This window comes from Notechis scutatus, chromosome 6, assembly GCF_049901735.1.
Source record: "Notechis scutatus isolate UNSWTSFEM ecotype Mainland chromosome 6, rNotScu1.2, whole genome shotgun sequence".
Taxonomy (NCBI): domain Eukaryota; kingdom Metazoa; phylum Chordata; class Lepidosauria; order Squamata; family Elapidae; genus Notechis; species Notechis scutatus.
The window spans coordinates 24,908,626-24,936,330 of record NC_142014.1 but is presented as its reverse complement, the minus strand read 5'-3'; the positions used below and the strand labels follow the sequence as shown (position 1 = coordinate 24,936,330).

Genomic DNA, 27,705 nt, shown 5'->3' with positions numbered 1-27,705 from the left:
ATTAGCAAACATCGTTAAGCAAAGGGCCCAAACTCACCTACCTTGCTTTAATGGGTGTGTACTGTATAACCTTTACCTTTATGTATGTATAAGATCTACTCGTTCTATCTGCTTACACGGTCAAACTCAAATGCAGGGGTGGGCCTCAAAAATTTCAGCAATGGGTTCTCTGCCCGTTTGCTGGGTGGGCATGGCCATCGTGGGCGTGGCCTAGTTGGCCTCCTGCACCATGGTGTGTGTGTGTGGGGGGTGTTTTCGCTCTCCCCAGATTCTGGAGGCTTTCCTTGAGCCTCAGGGAGGGTGAAATCGGCCTCTCCCGGGCTCTGGAGGCCGGAAACGGGCTCATTTCCGGACTTCCGGGAGGCCCGTTTTTCCCCCTCCCCAAGCCTCCACATGGATCCTGCACTTTCCTGCATCCAAAATGGGCCACGTGGGGACTCCTGGGAGGGGAGGGGCCAGCCAGGGGTGGGATTTGGCGGTTCGCTGAACTGGCCATAAAATTGAGCTACGGGTCCACCCAAACCTGGAGGAGGAGAACGGTGGGCTCCTTGGTGCTCTCTGAGCTTGCTTGTTTTCTTGTAGACGTTTTATTACCCTAACTAAGTAACATCATCAGTTCTAGCAAGGAGTGTGGTTTGCTGTCCGTTTATATTCCGGTGACTTGTCTGTCTAGATGGGTGGGGGAAGCAAGACACCGGAATATAAACGGATGGCAAACCTCACTCCTTGCTAGAACTTATGATATTACTTAGTTAGGGTAAGGAATCTTCCTCCCCCTCCTCTCAAACTGAGAGGTTAGCTAGTTAGGGTAATGAAACATCTACAAGGAAAGAAGCAAGTTCAGGGAGTACCAAGGACCCCAGAGCCGCCACTTTTCCCCCCTCCTCTTCCTCTCCTCCTCCTCCTCCTCCTCCTCCTCCTCCTCCTCCTCCTCCTCCTCCTCCTCCTCTTCCTCCTCCTCCTCCTCCTCCTCTATTACTCCATAACCCCCACTCCCTTCTAGCACTGATGTTACCTAGTTTGGGTAACAAAACATCTGCAAAAACAAACAAACAGGCTCAGAGAGCACCAAGGACCCTACAGTCCTCCTCCTCCTCCAACCATGCTGCCTTCTAGCACTGATAATGTTACCTAGCTTGGCAACAAAACGTCTGCAAGAAAACAACCAAGCTCCAAGAGCACCAAGGGTTCCTTCATTTCAACCCTGAGCTACAAATGTTCTCCTTTAAAAAATAAACGATGAACTGACGACATCCTAAAATATGATGTCCTGTCCGTGCTCTCTCTGACTCACACTCTGGATCTCATGTCACCTACTGGCAGAATTGGGAAAGGGGCTCTCCGACGAAGCTTACAGAGTAATATGGCTGTGTTTTGAAAACTGAAAGTGATTCCACCCAGACGGTTTGGATGACGTTTAGATGGCCCCATCTGCTCTCAGCATGTCTAAAGGCTCCTGCTGAAGGAAACAGCCTGCATGGATTTAGAGTGATTCATAGTTTCCTTGAGTGAGGAAGTTAACCTCTGAGACACAGTGATTTTTGCTGCCTCTCTTAAGAAATCCCAAAGCTTTGCAACAATTACTAGAATCGCCTTGCAAATTCAGTTCAACTTTTGCTGACTTCATGGGAAACTTCTAGTTAGTATCTTCAACAAATTCATCTTGTTCCCTGATGAGAAGCATGAACTTAAACCGGTGGTCCTTGACTCGTGACCGCAATCAATTCCCAAATTTTCTGCTGTTAAGGGAGACATGGGTTTTTAAGGGAGCTTTGCCCCCATTTTACGACCTTTCTGGCCAGGGTTGTTAAGTGAAGCACTCCCATTGGTCAGTTAGTAACCCGCTTGTTAAGTGAATCTGGCTTTTTCTCCTGGTCAGAAGGTCGCAAAAAGGGGGGGGGGAATCACGTGACCCCGGGGCACTGCAGCCGTCATAAATCTGAGTCAGTTGCCAAGCATCCAAATATAAATCAAGTAACCGTGAGGAGGCTGCAACGGTCATAAGTGTGAAAAATGGTCATAAGTCATTTTTTACAGTGCTGTTGTAACTTTGAATGGTCACTAAACGAATTGTTGTAAGACGAGGACTACCTGTATATTTGGAGGTAGCGATCTAGCCCGTATCTATCACTCTAGTCCTGAGTTGATGACTGTTTCAGAGATGTATGCAATGAAATCTCATGGTAATCAGTGGGGGTATTCAGCCGGTTTGCACTGGATCGGGCGAGCCGGTAGCAAGGATTTGGCGTGGGTTGCCGAACCGGTAGTAAATTGCCCTGGTTGCCCAGTTGCCACTGGCTCACTTGCCCTGCCTTCCCCTCCCGACAATCAGCTGTTCATACGATCAGCCGTGCCGGGATTCCCCTGGCTGAGGCCCAGAAAGGCAAAAAATGGAGGCAGCCCAGCCTCCCCTCCATTTTTTGCCTTCCTGAGCCCCCAGAGGAGCCTTCTGGGAGCAAAAATGCGCCCCCTAGAGGCTCCTCTGAGGCCTAGAAGGCCCAAAAAATGAGTGGGGGTGGATGCAAAAAAAGCCACGCCCACCCAGTCACATGCCTATTCCCACATAATCACGCCCACCAAGCCACACCCACAAAACCAGGAGTAAAAAAAATTTGAATCCCACCACTGATTATAATGTATGCTGATTAGTGTACCTTCAAAGTGACAATATTCTATTCTATTCTATTCTATTCTATTCTATTCTATTCTATTCTATTCTATTCTATTCCAATTCCAATTCCAATTCCAATTCCAATTCCAATTCCAATTCCAATTCCATTCCATTCCATTCCATTCCATTCTATTCTATTCTATTCCATTCCATTCCATTCCATTCCATTCCATTCCATTCCATTCCATTATTTCTATTCTATCCTATGCTATGCTATGCTATGCTATGCTATGCCATGCCATGCCATGCCATTAATTCTATTCTATTCTATTCTATTCTATTCTATTCTATTCTATTCTATTCTATTCTATTCTATTCTATTCTATTCTAATTCCATTCTATTCCATTCCATTCCATTCCATTCTTATTCCTATTCTAAATTCTAAATTCTGTTTGCACCATGAGCTGAAACAAAAGTTAAAAAGGTGTTAGTTCTGACAAAGGAGTGGTGCCGTGGCCTAGAGGTGGAGCTCTCAGGAGGGTGTGAGTTCGATCCTAGCTAGAGGCAGATATTTCTCTCTCTGGGCACACTGAGACTATATCTGCTGAACAAAACTCCGCATTGGCAACAGGAAGGGCATCCGACCATTAAAACACTCTGCTAGCTCCATTCAGTTGCCCAGACTCCACCCTGCAAGGGATTATGGGGTTGTTAAAAGATGATGAATGATGATGATGTTAGTTCTGACGAATTTGGCCATGGGTTTCTGAGTTCTGAAAACCTTTGGGAGGAGGTACGGAGGAAATTATATATATCTAGAAAACACGCGAATCCAAAGCAGATTCCTTGCAGGGTTTTTTGTTTTTTTTTACCTTGCATTCAAACTCCATATTTTGACTTAAGTGAATCAATTCTTCGGTGCTCTTCATACGCTGGACATTTGCATTGCAATCTTTGATGAGCTGCAGAGAGGAAAATGCCATCAGAGTAGAGAAAAGGGGGAAGGGGGAAAGATCATTTGAAAAACCACCATTTTTTTTTACTGTGAAAGAACTGGATTTAAAAGAGATTGCATCTTCCTTTAACGTGCAGAGGGAAATTCTGTGTTATTATTTTTAGGAGGTTCGTGTGAGCATGGATTATCCACGTCACAGAACAGCAGTCCCATGTACTCTTTAGAGGCGTTCTTGTATATATATATCATGTCATGTTAATTTTGGTTTCTGAAGGGTGAATTTTAACAGTCGGGGAAACTGTTCAAGTCTCTTGGATTTTGAGTCCCACAATTGTTGGGCCCTTCAAAGCAAGCAGTATCTAATTTCTTTTCTTTTTTTTCTGTTTGGCAATATCTTTTTAAGGATTACACTAAACAGATAAATAGATAGAATTTTCTCCTACTACATTTCTTTAAAAAAAAAAAAAGATTGAAAAATTTGCAGAGCTACCCAACTTTAAAAAATACCAAAGTTTCGTGTTCTGTGTTGGTTTATTCAAATAATAATTAAGTATATTTGCATTCAGGGGCAAACTAAATGCTTTCCTTTCCATTCCTACTCTACGAAAGGGTTGCTCAGGCTATTATCATGCCTCTGTATTCCAAAAACGGAAGTAAACTCCTTGGAATATTTCAGCTTCTGAAATGAAAGGAGATTTTTCTGTGAGGAGAGGAGAGACAATGGATGCCTGAAGAACAGATCTGGAGTGACTTCTACCTTCTCAAGAGCGTCGTATGCCTGTGTGGCCTGGACTTCTTCATCAGCCCCTGGTGGAATTCTTTTCAGGATGTTCTGCAGAAGGAAAGATTGATCGATTGATTGATTTCCTGACTTTATTATTTTTACAAATAAATCAAGGTGGCGAACATATCCAACATACCTTCCTCCTCTTACTTTCCCCAAAACAACAACCCTGTAACATGAGTTGGGCTGAGGCAGAAGGACTGGACCAAGATCACCCAACTGGCTTTCATGTCTGAGGTGGGACTAGAATTCACTGTCTCCTGGTAACTGGCCCAAAGTCACCCAGCTGGCATGAAAGCCTAAGGTGGGACTAGAACTCACAGTCTCCCACTCTCTACTCTCTGGCCTGGTGCCTTAACCACTAGGCCAAACTGGTTCTCTGTGAAAAGCTGGAAAGCGTCTATATTTTCTAATCCTTTTTTGGGGGGGCGGGGGGGGGACTAGTCATCAGTTTTGAACTCCAACTAATCTCACGGCAGCCACACCTTCTCGCCAGCATCTTGAGAACAGGAAATGGGCAACCCCATCATTTTTATCTAGAGATCTTTGCTAGAGAACATGGTAAACCATCTCTTCTCTTTTTTCTCCCTTGGAATTTATCCCGAGAATCGGAGTAAGAGGAAAACAGAACTGAGCCGGGGTTTTTATAGAACAAGGGCCTTCAAACTTGACAGCTTGAAGACTTGTGGACTTCCACTCCCAGAATTCCTGAGCTAACATGACTGGAGGAGGAATTCTGGGAGTTGAAGTCCACAAGTCTTCAAGCTGTCAAGTTTGAAGACCCCTGTTATAGACGAAATCAAGGAGCTTGTTCCTGTCAGTCCACCAAAAACAGCTGCAAAAGAGAAGAGCGGAGGCCAAACAACCCCATTCAATCCGTGTACAGGTAGTCCTCGACCTATGACAATTGAGCCCCAAATTTACATTGCTACGTGAGAAATTCGTTTTGCCCCATTTTGCAAATTTCCTCCCCGCATTTGTTAAGTGAATCACCGCTGTTGTTAAATGAGTAACCCAGTTGTTAAGTGAACCAGATGTCAGGATTCCGGTAGTTACTCCAATTAAATCATGAGCCTGGGCGTAGACAACTCTGAGATACGTAATTCACTGTCACTCTTGATCCTGCTTTCCCCCCCACCCTTCTAGGTGTATCATCCAATGAAAAACATCCATAGCCAAGAGTCATCAATCATGCTCTCCAATTAGATTCCTGCACGTGGCAGACGCTTCAGTCATCTAATCAGTGTTTGAAGAAAATATGAAAGGAATGTACTTTCGATTCCACACTGCCGCCTGCTCTTTGAAACTCCCCCTCCCCTTCTTTCTGTTGTCAACTATAAAACATGTATACAAAATGTTTTATGAGTTAACATCAGGCTTTCCCTGTTGACTAGCTGGTCAGAAGGTTGCAAAAGGGGATCAGGTGAACCCCGGGATACTGCAACCATCGTAAATGGGAGTCAGTGGTCAAGCATCCAAATATAAATCATGTGACCTTGGGGGATGCTGCAATGGTCAAAAGTTTGAAAAATGGTGCTAAGCCACTTTCTTCAGTGCCATCCTAACACTGAACGATGAATCAACGAACTGTTGTTAAGGTGTAAGTTGAGGACTATCTGTAGTAATTTTGATTTTCATTTTTTTAAAAAAAAGTTAAAATGCAAAATTTCCCTCCCACCCCTAAAAAGGGGTTTTTACAAAACCATCAACTACAAAAAACAAACTAGACATTCAAAAGGTGCGTTAAAAAGGGACACAAACATATATACACATATTATGCTCCCAGTTGAATATTGATAAATACATTGCAACAATATTAGTTTCCCAACCCATGAAAAACAGGCCCATTTTTTTAAAAAAACTTCTAATTCTTTCTCCAAATTATGAACTTGTCATGTATCGACTATATTAATGACAAAACAAGTAGAATGAAAAAAAAAAAGATTAAAATTGCTGCAACGGTCATACCTGTGAAAAATGGTCATAAGTCACTTTTTTCCGTGTCATTGTAACTTCAAACAGTTGTAAGTAAACTGTTGTAAGTTGAGGACTACCTGTACAGGTATTTCTAGACTTATGACCGGTTGCTTAGCTTTTGAAGTTACAATGCCCCCACAAAAGTACTTACAACCCAGTAATGAAGTCCCAGTAGCCACTCCCTCAGTCACATGACTTACACTTTGGTTGCTTGGCAACTGGCTCACATTTACGGCCCGTTGCAGCTTCCCAATATCGAGGGTCCACAATTTATGACGTTTTTGTCATTTATTTCTTGGTTTCAGCAAAAACGCCCCATTCTGAACAATGACTATTGTATAGGCCACTACCACAGAAAAGGTCACAAAATCAGGACCATCGTGTGTTGGCTCACTTTATGACCATCATGACTTAAGACAGTAATGGGCAGGGCCCATTACCGTTGTAAGTTGAAGATTACCTGTATATCAAGAGCAAATGAGATTTAAATCATAGAACACCGCTAGATACGGCCTGAGATGTGGTCAGATATGGCCGGTGGGGCTGCCGTAGAAATGTTGAGGAGCCAGCCCCTACTGTCTCAGCCAAGGCCCACTCCCAGGAAGCAGCTCCTTGGTCTTGCCCAGCCTCACCTTAAGCTACCTGGCCTCACCATGCCACACCTTCACCTCGCCCGGCATCTCCCCACCCCACCTGGCAGCAGCCTCAATGAGGAGGACCCCAGTCTCGTCTCGCCCTGCTATGCGTCTCCCGTCCTCGCAGCCTTGAGGCTCAAGAAACTGGACAAATATGCTCCCTGTATCGGATGCTACATTCAGGTCACTGGCTGAACTGTGGCCAGGTGAAATCTTCCTACCTGGAGAAGGAGCTTCAGTCGGGTGATACGCTGGAATGGGAGAATGAGGAAGGATTTGAGGGAGAGGCGCTGGCACACTGGATCGCTTTCCAGTTTCTCCAAGACCTGCTGGAAAGCAGGGACTCCGTTCCTAGGCGGGAGAAGAAAAAGGCAGACATGACACTTTGTGAAGTAAAGGTGGGAGACTGGGATCTAAAAGAAAAACATGATATCCAACGCTCAACAAGACACAACACATTTTCTAAGAACTGCTATACACGGTGCTTCCTGCCCTCTTGACTGACCCATTTAAGGCAAGGGTGTCAAACTCGATTTCAAGGAGAGCTGCATCAGGGTTGTGTTTGATCTCGGGGGATCGGGGTGTGTATGGCCAGGGTGGGCATGGCCAACTATCTGTCTTTGGCTGTGACGGCCTCCTGAAGCCCTCTGCCAGCGAAAACAGAGCTCAGGAGGGCCACGCGCTGTTCTGACCTAGGCTTCCTTAGAAAGCATCAAACACAATCTTAGTTCCGGCAAAACCTCTTTTATTCCCACAGCTGTGAATTATGTTCATTCTCAGCCTGCAAGGCTTTACAAACAGTCTTTCAGGGGAATGTTGATAAACACCCACCTTATCACACTTGGAATGCTGCCAGAGAACTAATTGCCAAATGCAGGGCAAGGCCAAACTTGACACAGAGTCAAACAGAACTTTTCAAAGCTTGAATCAACCAGACAAACGAATTGCTTCCTGCAAAAGCTCGTGTCCCGTTCGCTCCTCTTTTATGTCCTATGGGAGGGGCCAATCATCTCCAAGGTACGGCCTTACTCCTGAGTCGACCCTGCTTTCTCAATTGTTCTTGTCTTCTGTAGCCCTGCACATGTGCAGGCTGGGAACCAGTTCCAGAAGCTCCCCCGCCTCACTGCTGTCTGAACCCGAAGGCAGCTGATGACTGTCAACCTGCCCTGGCCCCATCTCTGCCTCTGATGCAGAGCCCTCGTCCAAGCCCTCCTCAGCCTCCAAGACTGGCCCAGGTTCCTCCCCAACCTCCTCTCTACTGTCCGACTCTGCTGCCAGGTCCGCCAGCCGCTGGCGGGCCACAACATGTGCGACACCCCCCCAGAGCTCCGTTTTCACTGGCAGAGAGCTGCAGGCCATTGCAGACAAAAATGAAGCTCGGGAGGGCTGCAGGCAGCCCTCCCGAGCTCAGTTTTCATTGTCAGAGGCACTGTGGGCTGGTAGAGAGAGAGAGAGGGAGGGAGAGAGAAATAGGTCAAGCATTCTGGAAGGCATCTTCAGGTCCTTACATGAGTCTCTGGAAGGTCTGGTCCTGGTAGGTCTGGTTGGTCACGTACGGCAAGTAAACCCTGCGAAATTCGGGGGCGTTTCTGAGTGCCACGTCACAGACGTTGAAGGTGAACATGTTCTCCTCAAGTTTCTCTTCCAGTTCAAAGAGGAAACTGCAGGCACCATGGAAGAAAAGCAGAACATCATTGTCACTCCTACCCAGGGGTGGGATTCAAATTTTTTAACAACCAGTTCTCTGGGCGTGGCTTAGGTGGTGGACATGGCTTGGTGGTCATGTTATTGGCTGGGCGTGGCCAACTCAACATCACTCACATCGAGGCACGCATCTCCTCGCCTGGCCTCTCATGACTGTGGGGATGCTGCAACAGTTGTAAGTGTTAAAAATGGTCATGTCACTTTTTTCAGTGCCATTGTAACTTTGAATGGTCACTCCACACAAGCAAAGTACCAGGAAAGGAGGGGGGAAAAAACTCCAGAGAAGTTCCTGAGACAGGAAGTCTAGTCCTGCCAAGAATGTAATAAAGGTTAACGGAGAGGCAGTTTCTGTAAGCAACACCAGAATGTTTCCTTCCTGCCTTCCTTACAGGATTAGGCCAGTAATTTCTTCTAACAACCGGTTCTCTGAACTGCTTAGAATGTTAACAACAAGTTCTAGCGAATAGGTGCACACCTGTATAATCCCACCCCTGCTCCTACCATTATTTACCGACTCCTAAAACAATTGACCAATTGTTGCATGGGGGGGAACAATGTTGTTAATTTAGGCATAGGTAGCGATGGTAGATTCTATTCTTTTTAATTCTAAGGGGGAAAAACACCCATCTGTCCCACAGCCTTATTTAAATGAATGATATGTATATTTCATATCAAAGGTTTGCAGCGTGTAAGACTATACTGTTAAGGTTTTCCTTCATGTTTGTGATGATGGGAAGGAGAGAAATCTAGGTTCTTATTAAATAAGTGGCTATATGCATCACTACTTAGAATAATAGGGTTGGAAGGGACCCTGGTGCTCTTCTACTCCAACCCCCTCCTCAAGCAAGAAGATCTATATCAGGGGTGTTAAACTCAAGGCCCACTGGCCAGATCCAGCCAACAGCGTGCTTAAATCTGAGCCGCAGGGGAAATAGCCCGCGGTGCCTCTGCTGGCCAAAACAGTATGGGGGGGGGGCACATGACACCCCCACCCCATTTTGGCTGAGGGGTGCTGCAGGAGGTGTCCATCTTGTCTCCCCACCCTCCAGTTTGATACCCTTGCCCTATATCATGTTAGAGCAGGCGTCTCCAAACTTGGCAACTTTTAAGACTTGTGGACTTCAACTCCCAGAATTGCCCAGCCAGCATGACTAGCTGAGGAATTCTGGGAGTTGAAGCCCACAAATTCTTAAAGTTGCTAAGATTGGAGTCCCCTGTTTTAGACAAATGGCTGTCCAGTCTCTTCTTTAAAAACCTCCAGTGATGGAGCACTCACAATTTCCAGAGCTGAACCAGTCTACTGATTCAGTGGTGCGTTTCAAATATTTTGACCACTGGTTTAGTGGGTGTGGCTTGGTGGGCGTGCTTTGCATGCGCGCGCACACTTTGCATACATGCGTGCCAAATGCACATTTTGCGCAGGCACAGAGGTGTTTTGAGCCACCTCCTGCAATCCTGCACTCTCCCTGTGTTGTGGTTCGCTGGCAGCAGGTGCAGACGGCTGAGGTCTCGGAGAGCGAGGACTCAGATGAGGGGCCTGCGTGTGATGCAGGGATGGGGCCAGGACCATCAGGGAATTGAGTGCTGCCTTCGGAGATTGTGGAGGCTGGCAGCAGTAATGAGGAGGTCCCCGAGGAGCCTGGGCCCAGTGCGCATGTGCGCAGGGCTGCTCGAAGGAAAGAGCAGCTGCAGCAGCACGGGCGACTCAGGGGTAAGGCTGCAAAGTAATGTCCCCTCCCTTAAGAGATAAAAGCCAGCTGAGAAACTGCAGTACTTTGCAGGAAGCAAAGAAGTTCTTGCACTCCAAGCCTTGTGGAAGTTCGGACTAGGATGTTTGGAATATTTCTTGGCAACTTAAATCTAGTGCTTTTGGCAGCCTTGCACAACCTGGGCAAGGCTCGTTCTTATCAGAGACAATTAGTTTTAATAGCCTTTTAACCGCGAGTTAATGGAATTCGCAGAGAAGCATTAAAAGGTTTTGCTTTTATCTCTGCTTTTATCTCTGTTTGTTTACTTGGAACAAGGTTTGGGTCAGAACAGTCTGATGCCTCAGCAGCTGCCGCACAGCAATTGCTGTGCCACGCAAAGCAGTTGCGCTTCAAAAGCAAGACATAAAGATTAGTATGGGAGCCCTGGTGGGCGGGTGGGCACAACAGCAGAGTGTTGGAGATAATCGGTTCAGTCTCCACTGCTCATCGCCGTCACTGGCTCGGCCGAACCAGGCCGAACCGGTAGAATACCACTACACTGAGAGGAAATTTCTCCTTAATTCTAGGTAGGATTGGTAATCTTCTTCTTGTCCTGCCCTCTCTATTCAGTGTTATCAGTGGTCGGCTTTTGAGAATGGAAGGAACGCAGGACTCACTTGGCACTAACGTCACGGACATCCTGAAGACGGGAAAAAAGCCACTGTTTGTCCTGCGTGGTTAAAACCCCCTGAAGTTCCTGGGAACGTTGGAAGTGATCCACGGCTACATTCAAGCTCCGCAAGTAAGAAGCTTCGGATGCAATCAGTTCAAACTTGGCCTGTTTGAAGAAGAGAAAAACGGGCATATCCCCAGGGCACAATTAGATTCCCTTCCAAACGAAACATCAGGAAACTGCCCAAATTTGCTGCCTCCTGACAGAGAAGAAACCAGCATTTCATTTCTGACCTCCAAGTTTGAAGACCCCTGCGTCTAAGCGCTACTGCTATTCATTGCTGCATCCCACCTGGTGCTCGTATAGCCCTCTAGGTCTGACGATGGCTCCTTGTCCTTTACCTCTTGCAGCTTCTGCTCCTCGCGGGTCATGCTCAGCAGCATGGTGCTCCCTCGAACCATGGGGATGTCCTGCCACAGGGAGGAGCCCGACGAGACGGATAGGCGGTGCAGGTAAGAGTCCTGAGAGATTGGCACTTTCCTGCGCAGCTTGGGAGATATCGGTTCCACCTCTTCGGACAAGGAATCCGCCTGTTTTTGGCTCTGGATTGCTTTGTTCAGGGCATCATCGCTGTATTCCTGGTAGAGCAATTTGGCTGCAGGAAACAACGGATTGCACGGGAGATTGTAAGTCTATTGCAATGACAGGTAGTCCTTGACTTACAACAGTTCGCTTAGTGACAATTTGAAGTGAAAATGGCACTGAAATAAGTGACCTCTGACCACTTTCAACACTGTCCAACTATTTACAAAGTCTGCACTACTATTACTATTAATCCTCTCATCATTCCTTATCACTCATCCCCTCCCATTTGTGACTATATGACTGTAACTTTGTTGCTTGTATCCTTATGATTTATATTGACTGTTTCCTAGTATGATTTGATTGCTTCTTGTACCCTATGACTATTACTAATGATGTACCTTATGATTCTTGACTCTTGACAAATGTATCTTTTCTTTTATGTACACCGAGAGCATTTGCACCAAGACAAATTCCTTGTGTGTCCAATCACACCTGGCCAATAAAGAATTCTATTCTATTCTATTCTATTCTATTCTATTCTATTCTATTCTATTCTATTCCTATTTCTATATTTATTTCTATTTCTATTTCTATTTCTATTCCATTCTATTCCATTCTATTCCATTCTATTCTATTCTATTCTATTCTATTCTATTCTATTCTATTCTATTCTATTCTATTCTATTCTATTCTATTCTATTCTATTCTATTCTATTTCTATTTCATTCCACTCCATATATTCTATTCTATTCTATTCTATTCTATTCTATTCTATTTCTATTTCTATTCCATTCCACTCCATATATTCTGTTCTGTTCTATTCTATTCTATTCTATTCTATTCTATTCTATTCTATTCTATTCTATTCTATTCCTATTCCTATTTCTATTTCTATTTCATTCCACTCCATATATTCTGTTCTGTTCTGTTCTGTTCTGTTCTCTTCCCTTCTCTTCCATTCCATTCCATCCCATCCCATTCCACTCTCCACTCCACCACTCCATATTTTCTATTCTATTCTATTCCATTCCACTCCACTCCACATATCCTATCCTATCCTATCCTATCCTATCCTATCCTATCCTATCCTATCCTATCCTATCCTATTCCTTTCTGTTCTATTCCATTCCATGGCTTTGTGGGTGTGGTGTGGCTTGGGGGGCGTGGCTTGGTGAGCATGGCAGGGGAAGGATACTGCAAAATCTCCATTCCCTCCCCACTCCTGGGGGAAGGTTACTGCAAAATCCCCATTCCCTCCCCATCCCACTAACCTGCTTTCCAGCTCTGTTCTCCTGTGCAGGGCAACCAAAGAAGACCCAGCCGATCAGCTGGGACTCAGGAGGCAGAGAATAGATGGGGTGGGCCCAGTCAGAGGCGATATTTGCTGGTTCTCCAAACTACTCAAAATTTCCACTACCAGTTCTCCAGAACTGGTCAGAACCTGCTGCATACCACCTCTGGTGCCGTAGTAACTTCAAACGGTCACTAAACCAACTTTCTTAAGTCAAGGACTACTTGTATCAAGCCCGAGCAAAGGAACATGTTTAACCCCTTTTAAGGGAGGTGTTGGGGAAGCCACAAAACTTACCAAGGGAAGCAATACTTACACGAATTAATCAGTTTGGAACATCGGCGTTTGATATTTTCTAGGGTTTCTGGTGTTTTCTTCTCTCTTTCAAGGAAGGGAAATTTATTTATTTAAAAAGGAAAATTAAGAAGCCCTTCAAAGGAATTGGTTTTCATCGATTACCCCTAAACACTGGGCAAAATTCACTTTTTCATATTGTTATATGTATGTACTCTAGTTGCATTCCTAAAGCACGTGGACAGGGGGGGAAATGCATTCCCCCCCACCGCAGAACACCGTAGGACAGCTTGCAAGCTGCAAACACATGCAGGAAAATGCATACGTTGGTGAAAGCAGATGAAAACGTACCGTGTTTCCCCCAAAATAAGACCCTATCTTATTTTTTTTCCCCACCAAAAAGGCACCAGTTCTTATTTTCGGGGGATGTCATCCATTGACTAATCTCATTTACGTGCATCGCCCCCGGCCTCCTTTTTGCTGTCAGAGACCTTCAAGAACTTTTTCTGTGGCCAGCAAGGCTTTCCTGAAGGCTTTCCTCTGGATCAATCCAGAGCTTTGTTATCAGCTACAGAGGCCTTCAGGAAAGCCTTGCCAGCTTTAGAAGAAATGGGCTGGCAAGGCAGGTGTTAAGGGTGTGCAAGGTCTGGTTACAACTGTCCAAAGGTAAGTAGTAGGGCAGCTCCACACACACCCCATTCCCACCTTGGCTTAATTTTTACTCATGCACTCTGGAGTGGGTGGGATCTTTATCACGGCTTATTTTGGGGGTAGGGCTTATATCGGGCACACATGTAAAAATCAAGGTAGGACTTACTTTCAGGCTAGGTCATATTTTGGGGGAAACAGGGTATTATATTACAAGACAATCTATAAAGCTATGCTAGGGAAGGGTGCACAATAATGAATTAAGAGAAACATGAACTCAAAGGCCCTCAATCTGGTCAATGAAGTTAAGTTTAGAAAAATGAGCAATTGGAATTTTAAGTTTAGAAAAATGAGCAATTGGAATTTTAAGTTTAGAAAAATGAGCAACAGTCTTTTTAAAGACTGGCTGATGAATTGATTTCACGTGCAAAGGACTGTCTGCAATTCAGAATTAAGTCATGCAAAAATCATCTCCATGGTATCTTCAGATGTCTCCATCCGTGGACTTTATTGTGAAATATTATTAATAACTGACACGCAACAACAGCTGGAGACACTCTGGGTGACGTTGTCTTTGCTGATGTTTTCCCCACTGCTTCTTCTGTATTTGTCTCCCAGCAGAGCAGATTTTTAAAGGCAGAAAACAGCTGTCCCTGTACTGGGAAGCAATCCTAAATTTGTCCTCCCCCCTCCATCCTCTTCTCCAGATCCGCAAATCCCAGTAACTCCATCAACACCCCCCCCAATCCTGTCAAATCTGGGCTTGCAAAATTCAGACGGCCCTTAAAAGGTAAAGGTCAAGGTTCCCCTCACTCATATGTGCTAGTTGTTTCCGGCTCTAGGGGGCAGTGCTCATCTCCATTACAAAGCCGAAGAGCCAGCGCTGTCCGAAGACGTCTCCGTGGTCATGTGGCTGGCATGACTAAATGCCGAAAGCGCACAGAATGCTGTTACCTTCCCACCAAAGGGGTCCCTATTTTTCTACTTGCATTTTTACATGCCTTCGAACTGCTAGATTGGCAGAAGCTGGGACAAGTAACGGGAGCTCACTCCATTATGCGGCTCTAGGGATTCGAACCGCTGAACTGCCGACCTTCCTGTCTTTCTTTCTTTCTTTCTTTCTTTCTTTCTTTCTTTCTTTCTTTCTTTCTTTCTTTCTTTCTTTCTTTCTTTCTTTCTTTCTTTTAATTTTATTTTTATAACAAAAACAACAAATAAAACCATCTTTCAATTATACAGTTTGTTGGTTGGGTATCTTGTGCATATAATAATACTGATGTACATTTCTTATTGAGTTTACATTCATATTATATTATAGTCAACTTTATATATCCTCTTATATCATTATTACATTGTCATTAAATTTTTATTTCAATTTCAAACTATCCTTAAAGGCAAATTCCAACTCTTACTAAATTATATTCATATTAAAGCTTGTTCAAAAACAATTAGTTTTAGTATATCATTATTAATATAATATTTAATTTCTTACTCTATTTTCTAGCCATCCATAGAATAATTCCCAAATCTTAAAGTACTCCTTTTCTTCTTCTTCTCCAATTTTTAATGTTAATCTACCAATTTCTGCACATTTCTGATCGACAAGCTTAAGACGGTCCTTAGACAGCAGCAAAAGGCTGGAGCAGGTTTTTGTTTTCTCAACCTAAGCAAATTTTAAGATGTGTAGATCTTAAAATGGGGAATTCTGGGAGTTGGAAGTCCACGTATCTTAAAGTTGCTAATGTTGCTTGACTGCTACCTTGTGGGTGACTGGATCAAAGTTTAGTAGCCTTTACTTGATGTCTACTTTGATCAAGATAGTACAGGGGGTCCTCGACTTACGGCCACAATGGAGCCCAAACGCTCCTGTTGTTAAGTGTGACACTCGTTAAGCAAATTTTGCCTCATTGTGCCACCTTTCGTGCCATGGTTGTTAAGTGGATCGCTGCAGGCGAATAGTTAGTAACCTGATTGTTAAGTGAATCTGATTTCCCCATTGACTGCCGGCCAGGTGGTTACAAAAGTTGATCACTTGTTTATCTGAACCTTGGGACACAGGAACGGTCATATAAATATGAACCAATTGCCAAGCCTCTGAATTTTGATCGTGTGATTAGGGGGGAGGCTGCGAAGGTCGTAACTGTGAAACACGGCCACTTTTTTCCAGTACTGTTGTAATGTTTTGAACGGTCACTAAATGAATTGTTCTTAAGTCAAGGACTACCGGTATATTGTCTGTCTTTTACAATTTGGCTCGAGACTTTCTTTTAACCAGAACTGGCCCCGTTTGTTTATAATAAAGTACTCACTGCTTCCTGCCAGAGAACTGCCTTTTGGAGCCTCGTGGCTTCCTTGTCAACTCTCTCAAGCTTTAGTTGTTCTGCCATAGATGGTCATACTTCCTTACTAAGAAATCCCTTCTAGAATGGTCCACTGGCAAGCTTTATCCTAGGACCTAAGAAGGATGAGCTTTGCTGAGTCATGTGATTTGGAAATTCAGCTCTCCTTCTTCCTGCATTTAGTCACCTAACTCTCAGCTTTGCCTGAGAGCCTTTTCGTGTTTTTTTTTTTAAAATTCATTTATTTATATCCTGCCTTTCTTCTTTTTAGAAAAAGCTCAGGGTCGAGAACATATCCAGAATTAGGATAGAGCTGGAAGGGACTTTGGAGGTCTTCTAGTCCAGCCCCCTATTCAAGCAGGAGAGATCCTATACCATTTGAGATAAGTGTCTGGTTTTGGGTGTTGAAATGGTTCTATATAAGAGCTGAGGGCTGTTTGGAAAGTGAAAGAGTGCTGTGTGAGAAAGAAGGAGACAGCAAGGAGTCTGGACATGACTTAGCTCAACTGTTCTGTACTAAAGCTGCTTGGTGCTGTGAAACTGAAACTGAAACTGAAACTCCTCTGCTTGTGTTTTGCATTTGGAAGAGATTTCTTTTCAGGTGGGGAGGGGGAGTAGAACTCCTTAGCATCAGAGCGTATTAATAATAATATACGAAATTCTAATGCTCTGATGGTCATTTGGAAAAATCCTTTCTTAGTAGGTACCTAGAAGCCAAGACGAATATACATGTCAAATTTCAAGTTTGTAGGCTCTATGGTTCTGGAGATTTTGTGATGATGCATGAATGGTATTTTGCTTATATATATATATAGATTTAAAGTGAATATTACGACGTTAAGAACAGATTTTGCAAAAGGAATGCTCTAAAATAATATCACTATTAGAAGGATGTAGCGAATATTAATAATTGAAAAGTGAAGGATTATGAGCTGATACAGATATGTATAATAACATTAGACCACTTATATTTGATTAATGCAGTAACTTTCACTTGTATCAATATTACTTTGGTACCAAAATGAATGACACTCAGATGCCATGCTCTCCATGCAATGATATTGATGTATGTTTAAAAAGAAAAAAAAATATATGAAAAAAGAAAGGAAGTTGCTCTGCAAATGTCTTGGGGTCAGCACAGGGGATTCAAAGAGGTTGTGGCAATGTATTCATCTCACTCACTGAGTTTGGTAGGCGAGCCAGCATTTTAACCCACTGAAATTCAAAATTCAGGTCGCCTCGTGGCAAAGACTTGGAAAGTGCTGGTAGCCCTCAACTCAGTTAGTGACCGTTCAAAGTTGTGATGGCCCTGAAAAATGCGACTTACAACCATTTTTCAAATTTACGAACTTTGCCGCGTCCCCTGTGATCACGCGATTGAAATTCAGATGCTTGGCAACCGGTTCATATTTATGACCGTTGTTGTGTCCCGTCCCCCCCCAAAGGCATGGGGGTCCCCTTTGGCAACCTTCGGACAAGGAAAATCAAAGGGCCAAGCCGGATTCATGTAAAAACTGGGTTGCTAACTTATCAACGGCAGCAATTTGCTTAACAACTGTGGTGGGAAAAGTCGTAAAACGGGGCAAAGCTCACTAAACAAGCGCCTCAACTTAACAACAGAAATTCTAGGCTCGATTGCGGTTGTAAGTCAAGGAATACCTGTGTTGGTAGCTGACTGGGGAAGCCCCAAAGCGTCGAAACAATGGTTTGCAGGCTTAATTTTGGCCTGCTTAGCTGGATGATTCAATCCATGGAGGGTCTGCTTCCTTCCAACCCTTTTCTGTTCTCCTTGCTGCTTCGCGTGGCTTGGACCTTCTCCCCTGAGGAGGAGATATGTCCTGGACTCAAGCTCTCCACCTTGCCCTGTTCTCCTTTTTTGGCTCAGGCCGGCATGTCTGGGAGAGAGGATTTTCACAGCAAAGGACTGACGAGAAGGGACTTACCCATATTTCCCAATGTCTAAGTGGTTGGCTCTGTCTTTAGGTCCGGCGGCTTCCTCCTTCGAATGGAGAGAAGCTACGGAGACTTCTGCCAAGGAAGAAAACAAGAGACATGGGTTAAAGGGTTGAATCTCTGTGATTCATTCAAGGCCTCTCAGATGAGGTCACTTTTGACCACATGATGAGGGCTGACCAAAGGCACAGCTGCCCTGAGATCCATAGAGATCAGAGAATTAGTCGCAGGCTTTTTCAAGAGAGCCATGTTGAACAAGGGGATCGGCACCTACGTTTGTATGCTAAGGATATTTTGGCGGTTCTTGGATGAGGATTCTATCTAACTAAAATTAGTCTAATTTTATAAGAGCTGTGATGGCGCAGTGGTTAGAGCAGGGGTGGGATTCAGCCGGTTCAGACCGGTTTGGGCGAACCAGATGTTAAATTTATATCTGGTTCGCTGAACCGGTAGTTGAACCGACCAGCTGGCCCTGCCGATCCCACCCAGGAGTCTCCACGGGGCCCATTCTGCATGCAGATAAATGCAGAATCTGTGCGAAAGCTCTGGGAGAGCGAAAAACGGGCCTTCCGGAAGTCAAATCCAGAAGTGGGCCTGTTTCCGGCTTCTGGAGGGCCTCCGGACCTCAGGGGAGGCCGTTTTCGCCCTCCCAGAGGTCCAAGAGAAGCCTCCGGACCCTGAGGAAGGTGAAAAACAGCCCTCCCGGAACTTCCGGTAGGCCACGCCCACCATGGCCACGCCCACCCAGCAACCGGGCAGCAAATCAGTTGCTGGGATTTTTGAATCCCACCCCTGGGTTAGAGTGCAGTATTGCAGGCTACTTCTGCTGACTGCCGGCTGCCTGCAATTTGGCAATTCGAATCTCACCAGGTTCAAGGTTGACTTAGCCTTTCATTCTTCCGAGGTTGGTAAAATGAGGACCCCGATTGTTTTAGGGTAATATGCCGACTCTGTGACCCACATAGAGAGGGCTGTAAAGCACTGTAAAGTGGTATATAAAGTGCTATTGCTATAAAGGTGGTACAGACTTTATAAACAGAAGAACACTGACACCCCCTAAACTCCGCTGAAGATGTTACCTAGCCTGGTAACAAAATGTTTGGAAACAAGCCCACAAGCTCGGAGAACGAACTTCCACCATCGCAGTACAGACTTTTAGAAAGTTCAGATAATCCTCGATTTACAACCATTTGTTTAGTGACTGTCCGAAATTACCACGGCACTGAAAAAGTGACTGATGACTGTTTTTCAAACTTATGACAGCATCCCCACGATCACATGATCAAAATTCAGATGTTTGGCAAGCGGTTCGTATTTATGACGGTTGCAGTCCTCCAGGGTCATGGGATCCTCTCTTGCATCCTTCTGACAAGGAAAGTCAATGAGGAAGTCAGATTCACTTAACGGGCGGTGTCATTCATTTAACAACTGCAGTGATTCACTTAACAATCGTGGCAGGTTTGACAACTGTCTCGCTTAGCAACAGAAGTTTTGGACGCAATTGTGCTCAATAAGTCAAGAATTATTCTGTATTCTGGTTATAAAAGAAATTGGAATAAATGATGTTGACTTCCCTTGAATCTTATATCAATACAGCTATGTAAAGAGCTGGGATTTGTAATTTCTGCTTAATTATATTAAATAATTGTGGGGCTTTATATCCCCAATATTTTTAAATGTGTATGCTGACACTTTTAGAAAAGGGCTGTGTTGGAAGTTAATAGCTTGGTTCAAAGTCCTTTAAACTTGCAGGGTGACATTGTGTAATGACCCAGAGTGTAACACAAACATAACCAAATCCAAAACTTAAATAAATGTCCTTTAATGCCTCCAATTTGTCCCCACTGTTCAATAATTCTCAGTTGGAGATAAAATGTATTCAAAAATAGTCTTCAAAAGAAAGCAATACAGTCTGAACTTAATGAGCAGATAGAGGTAAAATAAAAAACCAAAACAAACTACAATGAAGGAAATTCCACAACGGACCAAGATATGTAATTACCAACTGCAAAGAGATAACAAGGCACAGTCTGTTGGAAGGATGCCAACCAAGATAACTTCAGCCCAAAATAACACACGCTTTGCTTCTGGCAACGCTGTGTTTTAACACGTCTCTCTTATATACTATTCTCCCCAGCTGCAACCAATGAGGGGGATCATGGCCGCTTCCTCTCTCGTAAGCCAAGTTGTTTCCTTCTCCGTTCCTCCCTGCATGGCCTAGGATGAAGAGGGGATGGGCCTGGTTCTTCCTCTGACTGCCCAGCTGGCCTCTGCCCCTCCCCAGCCTCCTCCAAAACCTTAGGAGCTACAACTCCACTCCCTGTCAGCTGTTCCTCCTCTCCCACAGAGTCCGACTCTACCAAGGGCATGACAGAAATTGGAATAAATGATGTTTACTTCCCTTGAGTCTTATCATATCAATACAGCTATGTAAAGAGCTGGGATCTGTAATTTCTGCTTAATTATATTAAATAATTGTGGGGCTTTATATATCCTCAATATTTTTAAATGTGTGGAAATAAATATGCTGACACTTTTAGAAAAGGGCTGTGTTGGAAGTTAATAGCTTGGTTGAAAGTCCTTTAAACTCGCAGGATGACATTGTTGTTAAACTAAAAATCGTCTCTCATTGGATTTATGACCACAACTCAGCCCCCAAATTTCCGACAGTAAATGAGACAATTGTTAAGGGGAGTTTTGCCCCATTTTACGACCTTTCTTGCTACGGTTGCTAAGTGAATCACTGCTGTTAAGGTTGTTAAGTGAATCTGGCTTCCCCATTGACTTTGCTTGTCAGAAGGTCGTGAAAGGGGTTCACATGACCCTGAGACACTGCAACCGTCATAAATACGAGTCATTTGCCAAGGGCCTGAATTTTGATCATGTGACCATGGAAATGCTGCAATGATAATTCACTGTGAAAATCATCCTAAGTCACTTTTTTTCCCCAGTGCTGTTGTAACTTTGAATGGTACAGTGAGTCCTTGACTTATGACTGTAATTGAGCCCAATTTTTTTGTTGCTAAGCGAGACATTTTGTTAAGGCAGGGTTGCCCCATTTTACAACTTTTCTTGCCGCAGCTGTTAAGTGGATCATTGCGGTTGTTAAATTGATAAACTTAAATTGTTAAGCGAATCTGCTTTCCCCCACTGACTTCCCTTGGCAGAAGGTCACAAAAGTTGTTCACACGATATGGGGGCGCTGCCACCGTCGTAGATATGAGCCAGTTGCCAAAGCCTCCAGAACTTGGTTGTGTGACCATGGGCATGCTGCGATGGTCATAAGTGTGAAAAATAGTCATGATCAGGGATGGGATTCTACCAGTTTGGACCGGTTCAGGCGAACTGGTAGTTCCGGTGATGGTTTGGCCCCGTCCACCTTCCCCTGCCCTTTTCCTGTGCTTTTTGAGCACAGCTGATTCGCCCGGCAGAACAATTTGCCGCGCATCAGCTGTTTTACTCACTGGGGCTACAGCAGAAGGTAAGTACAGTATTAAGAGCTAAAAATGGTATTTTCTAAATGCTGTGTGCGTGCACTCACCGAACCGGTTGTTATGCCAGTAGAATCGCACCCCTAGCCATAATCCACTTTTTTCAATGATGTTGTAACTTCAAACCGTCACTAAATGAACGGTTGTAAGACAAGGGCTACCTGTAATTACTAAACTGAGTAGTTCTACTAGAAGAGTTATAGAAGGAAGTTTGGCCTCCTAGTTCCTCTATGGCAGGGGTGTCAAAACCCACTTTGTCACATCATTGTCATGTGACATTTTCCCCCTTCACTAGACCGGGTGTATGACGCACCTGGCCCGTGGACTGTGAGTTTGACACCCCTGCTCTATGGCACTTGCTTTTTTCCCCTGCAACTTTGGGAACAGGGATGGGAAAGAATGCTCACCTACGGCACCGTCGGTCGGTATCGAAATCTTTCTTAAGCCGTGTCGATGCCAATCTTTGCTTTTTGCTCGCTGCTTGGCTCCCGCCTCTTGTTTCTTTGTGCCAAAAGTGGATTCTTTGGTGCCCAACCCGATGGTGTTTTTGTCTGGACAGCTGGAGGACTTCTCCAGGCGCGGATGTCTGCCTTCCAGGCCTTTTCTATGGACTGCCAAGCAAATGGGTTCCCCCGCTGATTTTTCAAAGACTTTTCTCAACCTTCCTGGGCCTTCAGAAAGAGAGGCAACTGGGTCACCCGAATTCCTGGCCTGTTGCTCTGGCCATGGTGGTTCTTGATGCACCCCTGGGTATGGATCACTTGACGGCGAGGGAGGTCCGAGCTGGAGAAAGTGGATTGGGTTAGTGAACGCTAAAAGAGAAGGAGGCTGCCTTACATTTCTGGACTTGGTTTCACACAGATTCTCACGATCTCCCAAGGGATGGAACGTATAGTGAGAAGACCTCCCATCAGGCATATCTTCAAACTTGGATATCCTTTCAGGAACACTGAGAAAAGAATCTGCCCCCGTGGCACCATTTCCTAAAAATTCACCTTGCAAGTCCGACAAAGAAAGACCCAACTCAGGGCATGTGGCCAATGGAAGACCAGAGATCTCTTCCATTTTATTGTCCAGGACAAGGTCACCTCTTTTGCAAATAGAGGATGAGTCCCAACAGGCGTGACGGCCAACCGGTGGGCTAAGATGTGTCGGTTCTTCACTTCCTGTACGGAAGGCATGGGGGCTGTTTTCTGAAGCCTCGGTCCTATGCTGTGTAGAGGGGTTGCCCCTGACTAGGAGATGCTTCCTGGAATTGGAATCTGATCGGGAACTGTGAGAACCTCTGCTAACAGTGATGTATGGAGGTTGTGCCGGGAAGTTGTGGCCTGGTCCAGCAGCTACAGACTGTGTGATCTGTTTAGAGTTAGTCCGCTGGGAAGCTGCATTGCTAGCAAGTGAAGGAAACCCAGAACGCCTAGACACAATGGGTAAACTGGCACGGCGTGACACAAGTACAGGCTGCTTAAAGTTGTGTACGGAACGTGGAACTTGGCAACACTGATCCAAGTCGCTTTCAGAGGTGGAAAGCTGCTCAGATGATCTGGTTTCAGGGCCTAAGGGCGAATGCTCCAAAACAGTCTCATTGGCGGAAGATTTTGGGGCTAATGGATTAACCTGGCAGGAAGAAGCCCGTTGTTCTAGGAGTCGGTCAGGATTAAGGCCTGTGGGAGTTGGCTGGGCATTAAAATTTGCCTCGGGTGGAGGGATTACAAACTGGAGAGGCTGCATAGAGGATAAAAGAGAAGCAGATTCGAGGACCAAATTCAGCTCAGGGTCTCCCACTAGAACTGAGGCCAAAGGTTGGGTTAGCTGAGCTGCATCGGTGGTAATTGCAAAAAGAGTCCTGGAAGATGAGAGGCTGTCAGCATTATAGTCACATTCTGTTCCCTCTTTACCAAGTACTGAAAAACACGGTGACTCACTGGTTAAGATATCTTCTTCCGTGCAATGTGTGTCTGCTGCTGCTTCCTTCCCGGACAACACAGCATTCTGAATTGTTGGTTTCAGTTGTTGATGGGACTTCACGTTGTCTTCCCAGGAAGAGAGACTTAACTTTATCATCTCTTTGGCAATATTGGACAGGCCTTCTTCTAGAGATGGATTTGGGGGGGCTTTGGAGGTAGAACTCTGAGCGCCTTCGACAAAGTCCTCACTCAAAGCGGGAAGATGACCATCTCCATCACTGTCCGGTGCTGAAGCTTCGTCACCTATCTCTCTGTCCAGTTGGCTGGAGAAATATAAAACTGATCCCTCTCCTGCACAAGTGGCAGTCCCATCCGTGGCTCCCTTGCTAGGATCTTCTTGCAGGAGAGTGGTGATTATAGTCCTCAAAGATGGGACGGGATTGTTTTCAGCACCAGAAGAACAGCCCACAACTTGAGAGCCGTGGAGATCTTGGGAGTCGTTGCCTAATGCTACATCTGCAAACAACTGTGTTATTTGTTCACCATCAGCGCTGCTTACATTTTCCTCTTTTCCAACATCCTCTTTTGCAACATCTTCTTTTCCAACACGCACGGTGGGTTGTGCACTCTCTTGATCACAACAGGACGTTGTGTTTGCTTCGTCATAGATGCCGGAGTGTTCCACTTGTCCAGAGTTGTGATATAGGGCAGACTGTGTTCTTGGGCTTCCACTACCTGGCTGAAAACCTTCAGGGGTCATTCCAGGGAATGGAATAGGGAGTGTTTGGACACAAGGCTCAGGCCACACAGAACCCGACGTTGGAGAGTGATCTGGTGAGGACACCTCCTTCAAAGGGAAAGCAAATTCTTCAGAACTGTTATCGTTTAAACCAGAAAGAGCCAAACTGTTTTCCAAAGAATCAAATGTGCCCTGGCCCGATCTGATAGGCATGGAATCTATTGTTGCTTGCACAGCCCATTCTTGTTCTTCGTGGTCATTGTGTGGCAACTGCACTTCCTCCAGATTTGTCTTGGATTTGCTCTTTGCTGCTTTCTCATTCAAATCCTTCCTTCCCTCTTCCTCGCGGCCTGCCAACTCCAGAGGCCCCGATTCTGTAAATTCTGGCTTCCTTGTGGTTGACAGCTGTTTTTGGTCTGACTCTGATTCCTCACAATTCACGTTGCTTATATTATCATTGGTTTGGATGTTTTTCTTTAGTAAAAAAGGGTCGCTTACTCTGATATCATTCTCTTCCTCTTCCTGGAGCTGGAGAACAAGGCAGCTGAGAACATTTTCCTCCGAATCTCCTATTTCCTCCTCAACATCTGAATGTTCCTCCCCTTCTTTGGAAGATACCTGGAATAAAACGTTGCCTCCCTTTCTTCGAACCTCATCTAAATTGAACTCATCCTCTTCCGAAGAAGGATTGCTGAATCTTTTACTCGCTTGTTCTCTTTTAGAGGAGATTTCATTGATCCTTGTTGCAACGTCCGTTTCTTCATCAAGGCTCTGGTCCTCCGTGTGCCGTGTCTCTCGTTGCCACGAATGCTCTTCATCTGACCAGGATTTGGAAAAATCAGCACTTTCATGGCAATTTGAAATATCATGAATCACCAAAGGAGATTCATTGGTGGAGTCTTCTTGACAAGGAAGAGCGTTGGTCATTGCTGATTTCTCATGCCGTGTCTGAGAGTGTGTGTCACGCAAACTTGGAGGTTGGCCAAAGCTACCATCACGGACATGGCTCTCCATTTGCCCTGCACTGACCTTTCTGGGAGGGGAAAAAACAGGGCTGATTGTATCCAGAAAGACAGATTGGCAACTGGTTGAAGAATAACTTGCAAATTCCCCATCAAAGGAATTTAAGGAAGATGCCTGGCTTTCCTTCAAGCTGAGCTGTCCTCTGTTGAGATCCTGTTTTCCATCCGAAAATTCTTCCCAGTTCTCTACCTCTCTTGGCTTTCTTTCCAGATCTTGGGAAGCATCCTTCTCCTCCGCCGAGTTAAAAGTTCCATCCCACATGTGTTCTTTCATAACAAGGAGAAGTGCCAGATCATGGGAAAGAGACGGATCCTCCTTCTCTTCCACCTCCTCACTTCCAGGAACTTGGCTCATGACGAAAGCCTCTGTGACATCATGGTACTTTCTGGCTGAGGAAGGATTGCTGGCTTCATGTGTTCTATGGGTTGTCCGCGGGAAAGGATCTCTCTCTTGGATTGGCTCAGACTCCATCAGTGAAGCTTCCTAAAGAGAGAGAGAGAGAGAGAGAGAAGAAAAATAAAGCAGCGGTTACAATTACGACACGATTGAGCTGTACATGCATATTGCCTGCGGGTGTTATTGTGGGAAGGACGAAAACATAGCTAATCAATATGAATGAGAGAACAGCAAGAGGAGAAGGATGGGCAAAGATGATGAAGGTATACAGAATGCAACGCTCACGTACTTCTATTCAACATTCGCATGACCTGGAATCCCATGCTCAATTCCATAGATCTTTCCACCACCCCCTACACCAAACTTACACGAATTCAGAGGATACTTATGTCTCTTCCCTTAATCTTGTTTCAACAATCAAAGCTACGTTCATTTCACACATGCCCACACACAGAGATGAAACACGCACGTGGGAGATTAATTGCTGTGCTGGGAGGGACAAAGAAGCCCTGATGACATTAGGAACAGTGACAAGGGTGGCCCACTGAGAGCCAATATGACATAGTAGTTTAAGAGCAGACACACGACCAAAGCTGCATTCAGACATGGAAACCTGTGGCCGGTCCCTTAGCCCAATCTACTTCTCAAAATTGTGAGTTTTGGGAGAAGCCGAAGAAGGAATGGCTGTGTGTACCATTATCTATCTACCATCCACTCACCCATCCATTTACCTAGCTATCTATTGTCTGTCTGTCTACCTAATCTGTCTGTCATCTATCTATCTATCTATCTATCTATCTATCTATCTATCTATCTATCTATCTATCTATCTATCATCTATTTATATCTAATCTATCTATCTAATCTGTCAACTATTTTATCTGTCTGTCATCTATCTTATCTGTCTATCATCGATCTATCTATCTAACCTCTACCTACCTACCTACGGTGGGATACAATTTTTTTTACTACAGGTTCGGTGGGCGTGGCTTGGTGGGTGTGGCAGGGGAAGGATATTATAAAATCTCCAGTCAGAGGTGGTATTTGCTGGTTCTCCAAACTACTCAAAATTTCCGGTACTGGTTCTCCAGAACTGGTCAGAACCTGCTGAATACCACCTCTACTTGCTACCTACCTACCTACCTACCAACCTAATCTGTTTGTCAACTATCTTATCTATCTATCTATCTATCTATCTATCTATCTATCTATCTATCTATCTATCTATTATCTACCTACCTACCTACCTACCTACCCATCCATCCATCCATCCATCCATCCATCCATCCATCCATCCATCCATGTTTTTGATGGGGGAATGTTATTATTTGTTTCTTATACTTTCACTGCCCAGAACTTTGGGCCCTTATAAATCTTCAAAATTAAAAAGGTAAAATGTTGATGTTTTGAACACCCTTCTCCCACTTGCCCTAGCATATCCTGCCCTAATGCTTTAGCCATGACTGAAATGGGATTTCATCCTTAGTTAGAAGTAGGGCAGAGAAGCGAGGGGGGGGAGAGAGATATTTGCTCTTCTTCCTTATTTCCCTGCCATTCAGATCACTGTTGCATCACATTTTGATTGCATGGATTTAAAATTAAAAAAAAAAAAAGAATCAGAAAGATTCTTGGTGGGTGGAATCTTTTCTAACCAATCACGTTTGTTGAAACTCTTATTGCATCAGATTCACTGAGTGGCTACTTCTTTGCATGGAAATGCTCCCTTTCCTCTCTGTCTTTTTGTCCATCCCTTGGCTCCATGCATAGTTTTGTCCTCCACCCAGAAACTTTTTCAGGGGAAATCTATTTGGGCCTCACGCCGTGGTTGAGATGAGGCAAGAAAAAAAAAGCCCAAAGGAGTTTCTGGAGGTCTTGTATTGACACCTCCCTGCCCACCACATACTGTAGAAGGAAAAAAAAATGCAGCACTTTCACTTCTCCTGAGGCTTCTGAAGAAGGAAGCAACAGCAGGGCACAGATAAATGCCCACTGGAGATGGAAGTGGTAGTTA

General features: G+C 44.8%; 1 protein-coding gene across 1 annotated transcript in view; it reads right to left on the bottom strand.

Annotated features, from left to right (window-relative positions):
• The window catches only part of LOC113419701 (uncharacterized), a 104,819-nt gene that overhangs the window by 31,059 nt on the left and 46,055 nt on the right, over positions 1 to 27,705 (bottom strand). Inside the window, 9 exon segments of the mRNA XM_087969546.1 lie at positions 3,485 to 3,574; positions 4,325 to 4,399; positions 7,185 to 7,314; positions 8,472 to 8,624; positions 11,033 to 11,193; positions 11,430 to 11,683; positions 13,221 to 13,285; positions 18,129 to 18,213; positions 22,037 to 25,781. Coding sequence (XP_087825672.1) covers positions 3,485 to 3,574; positions 4,325 to 4,399; positions 7,185 to 7,314; positions 8,472 to 8,624; positions 11,033 to 11,193; positions 11,430 to 11,683; positions 13,221 to 13,285; positions 18,129 to 18,213; positions 22,037 to 25,769 — 4,746 coding nt within the window. The 5' untranslated portion in view covers positions 25,770 to 25,781.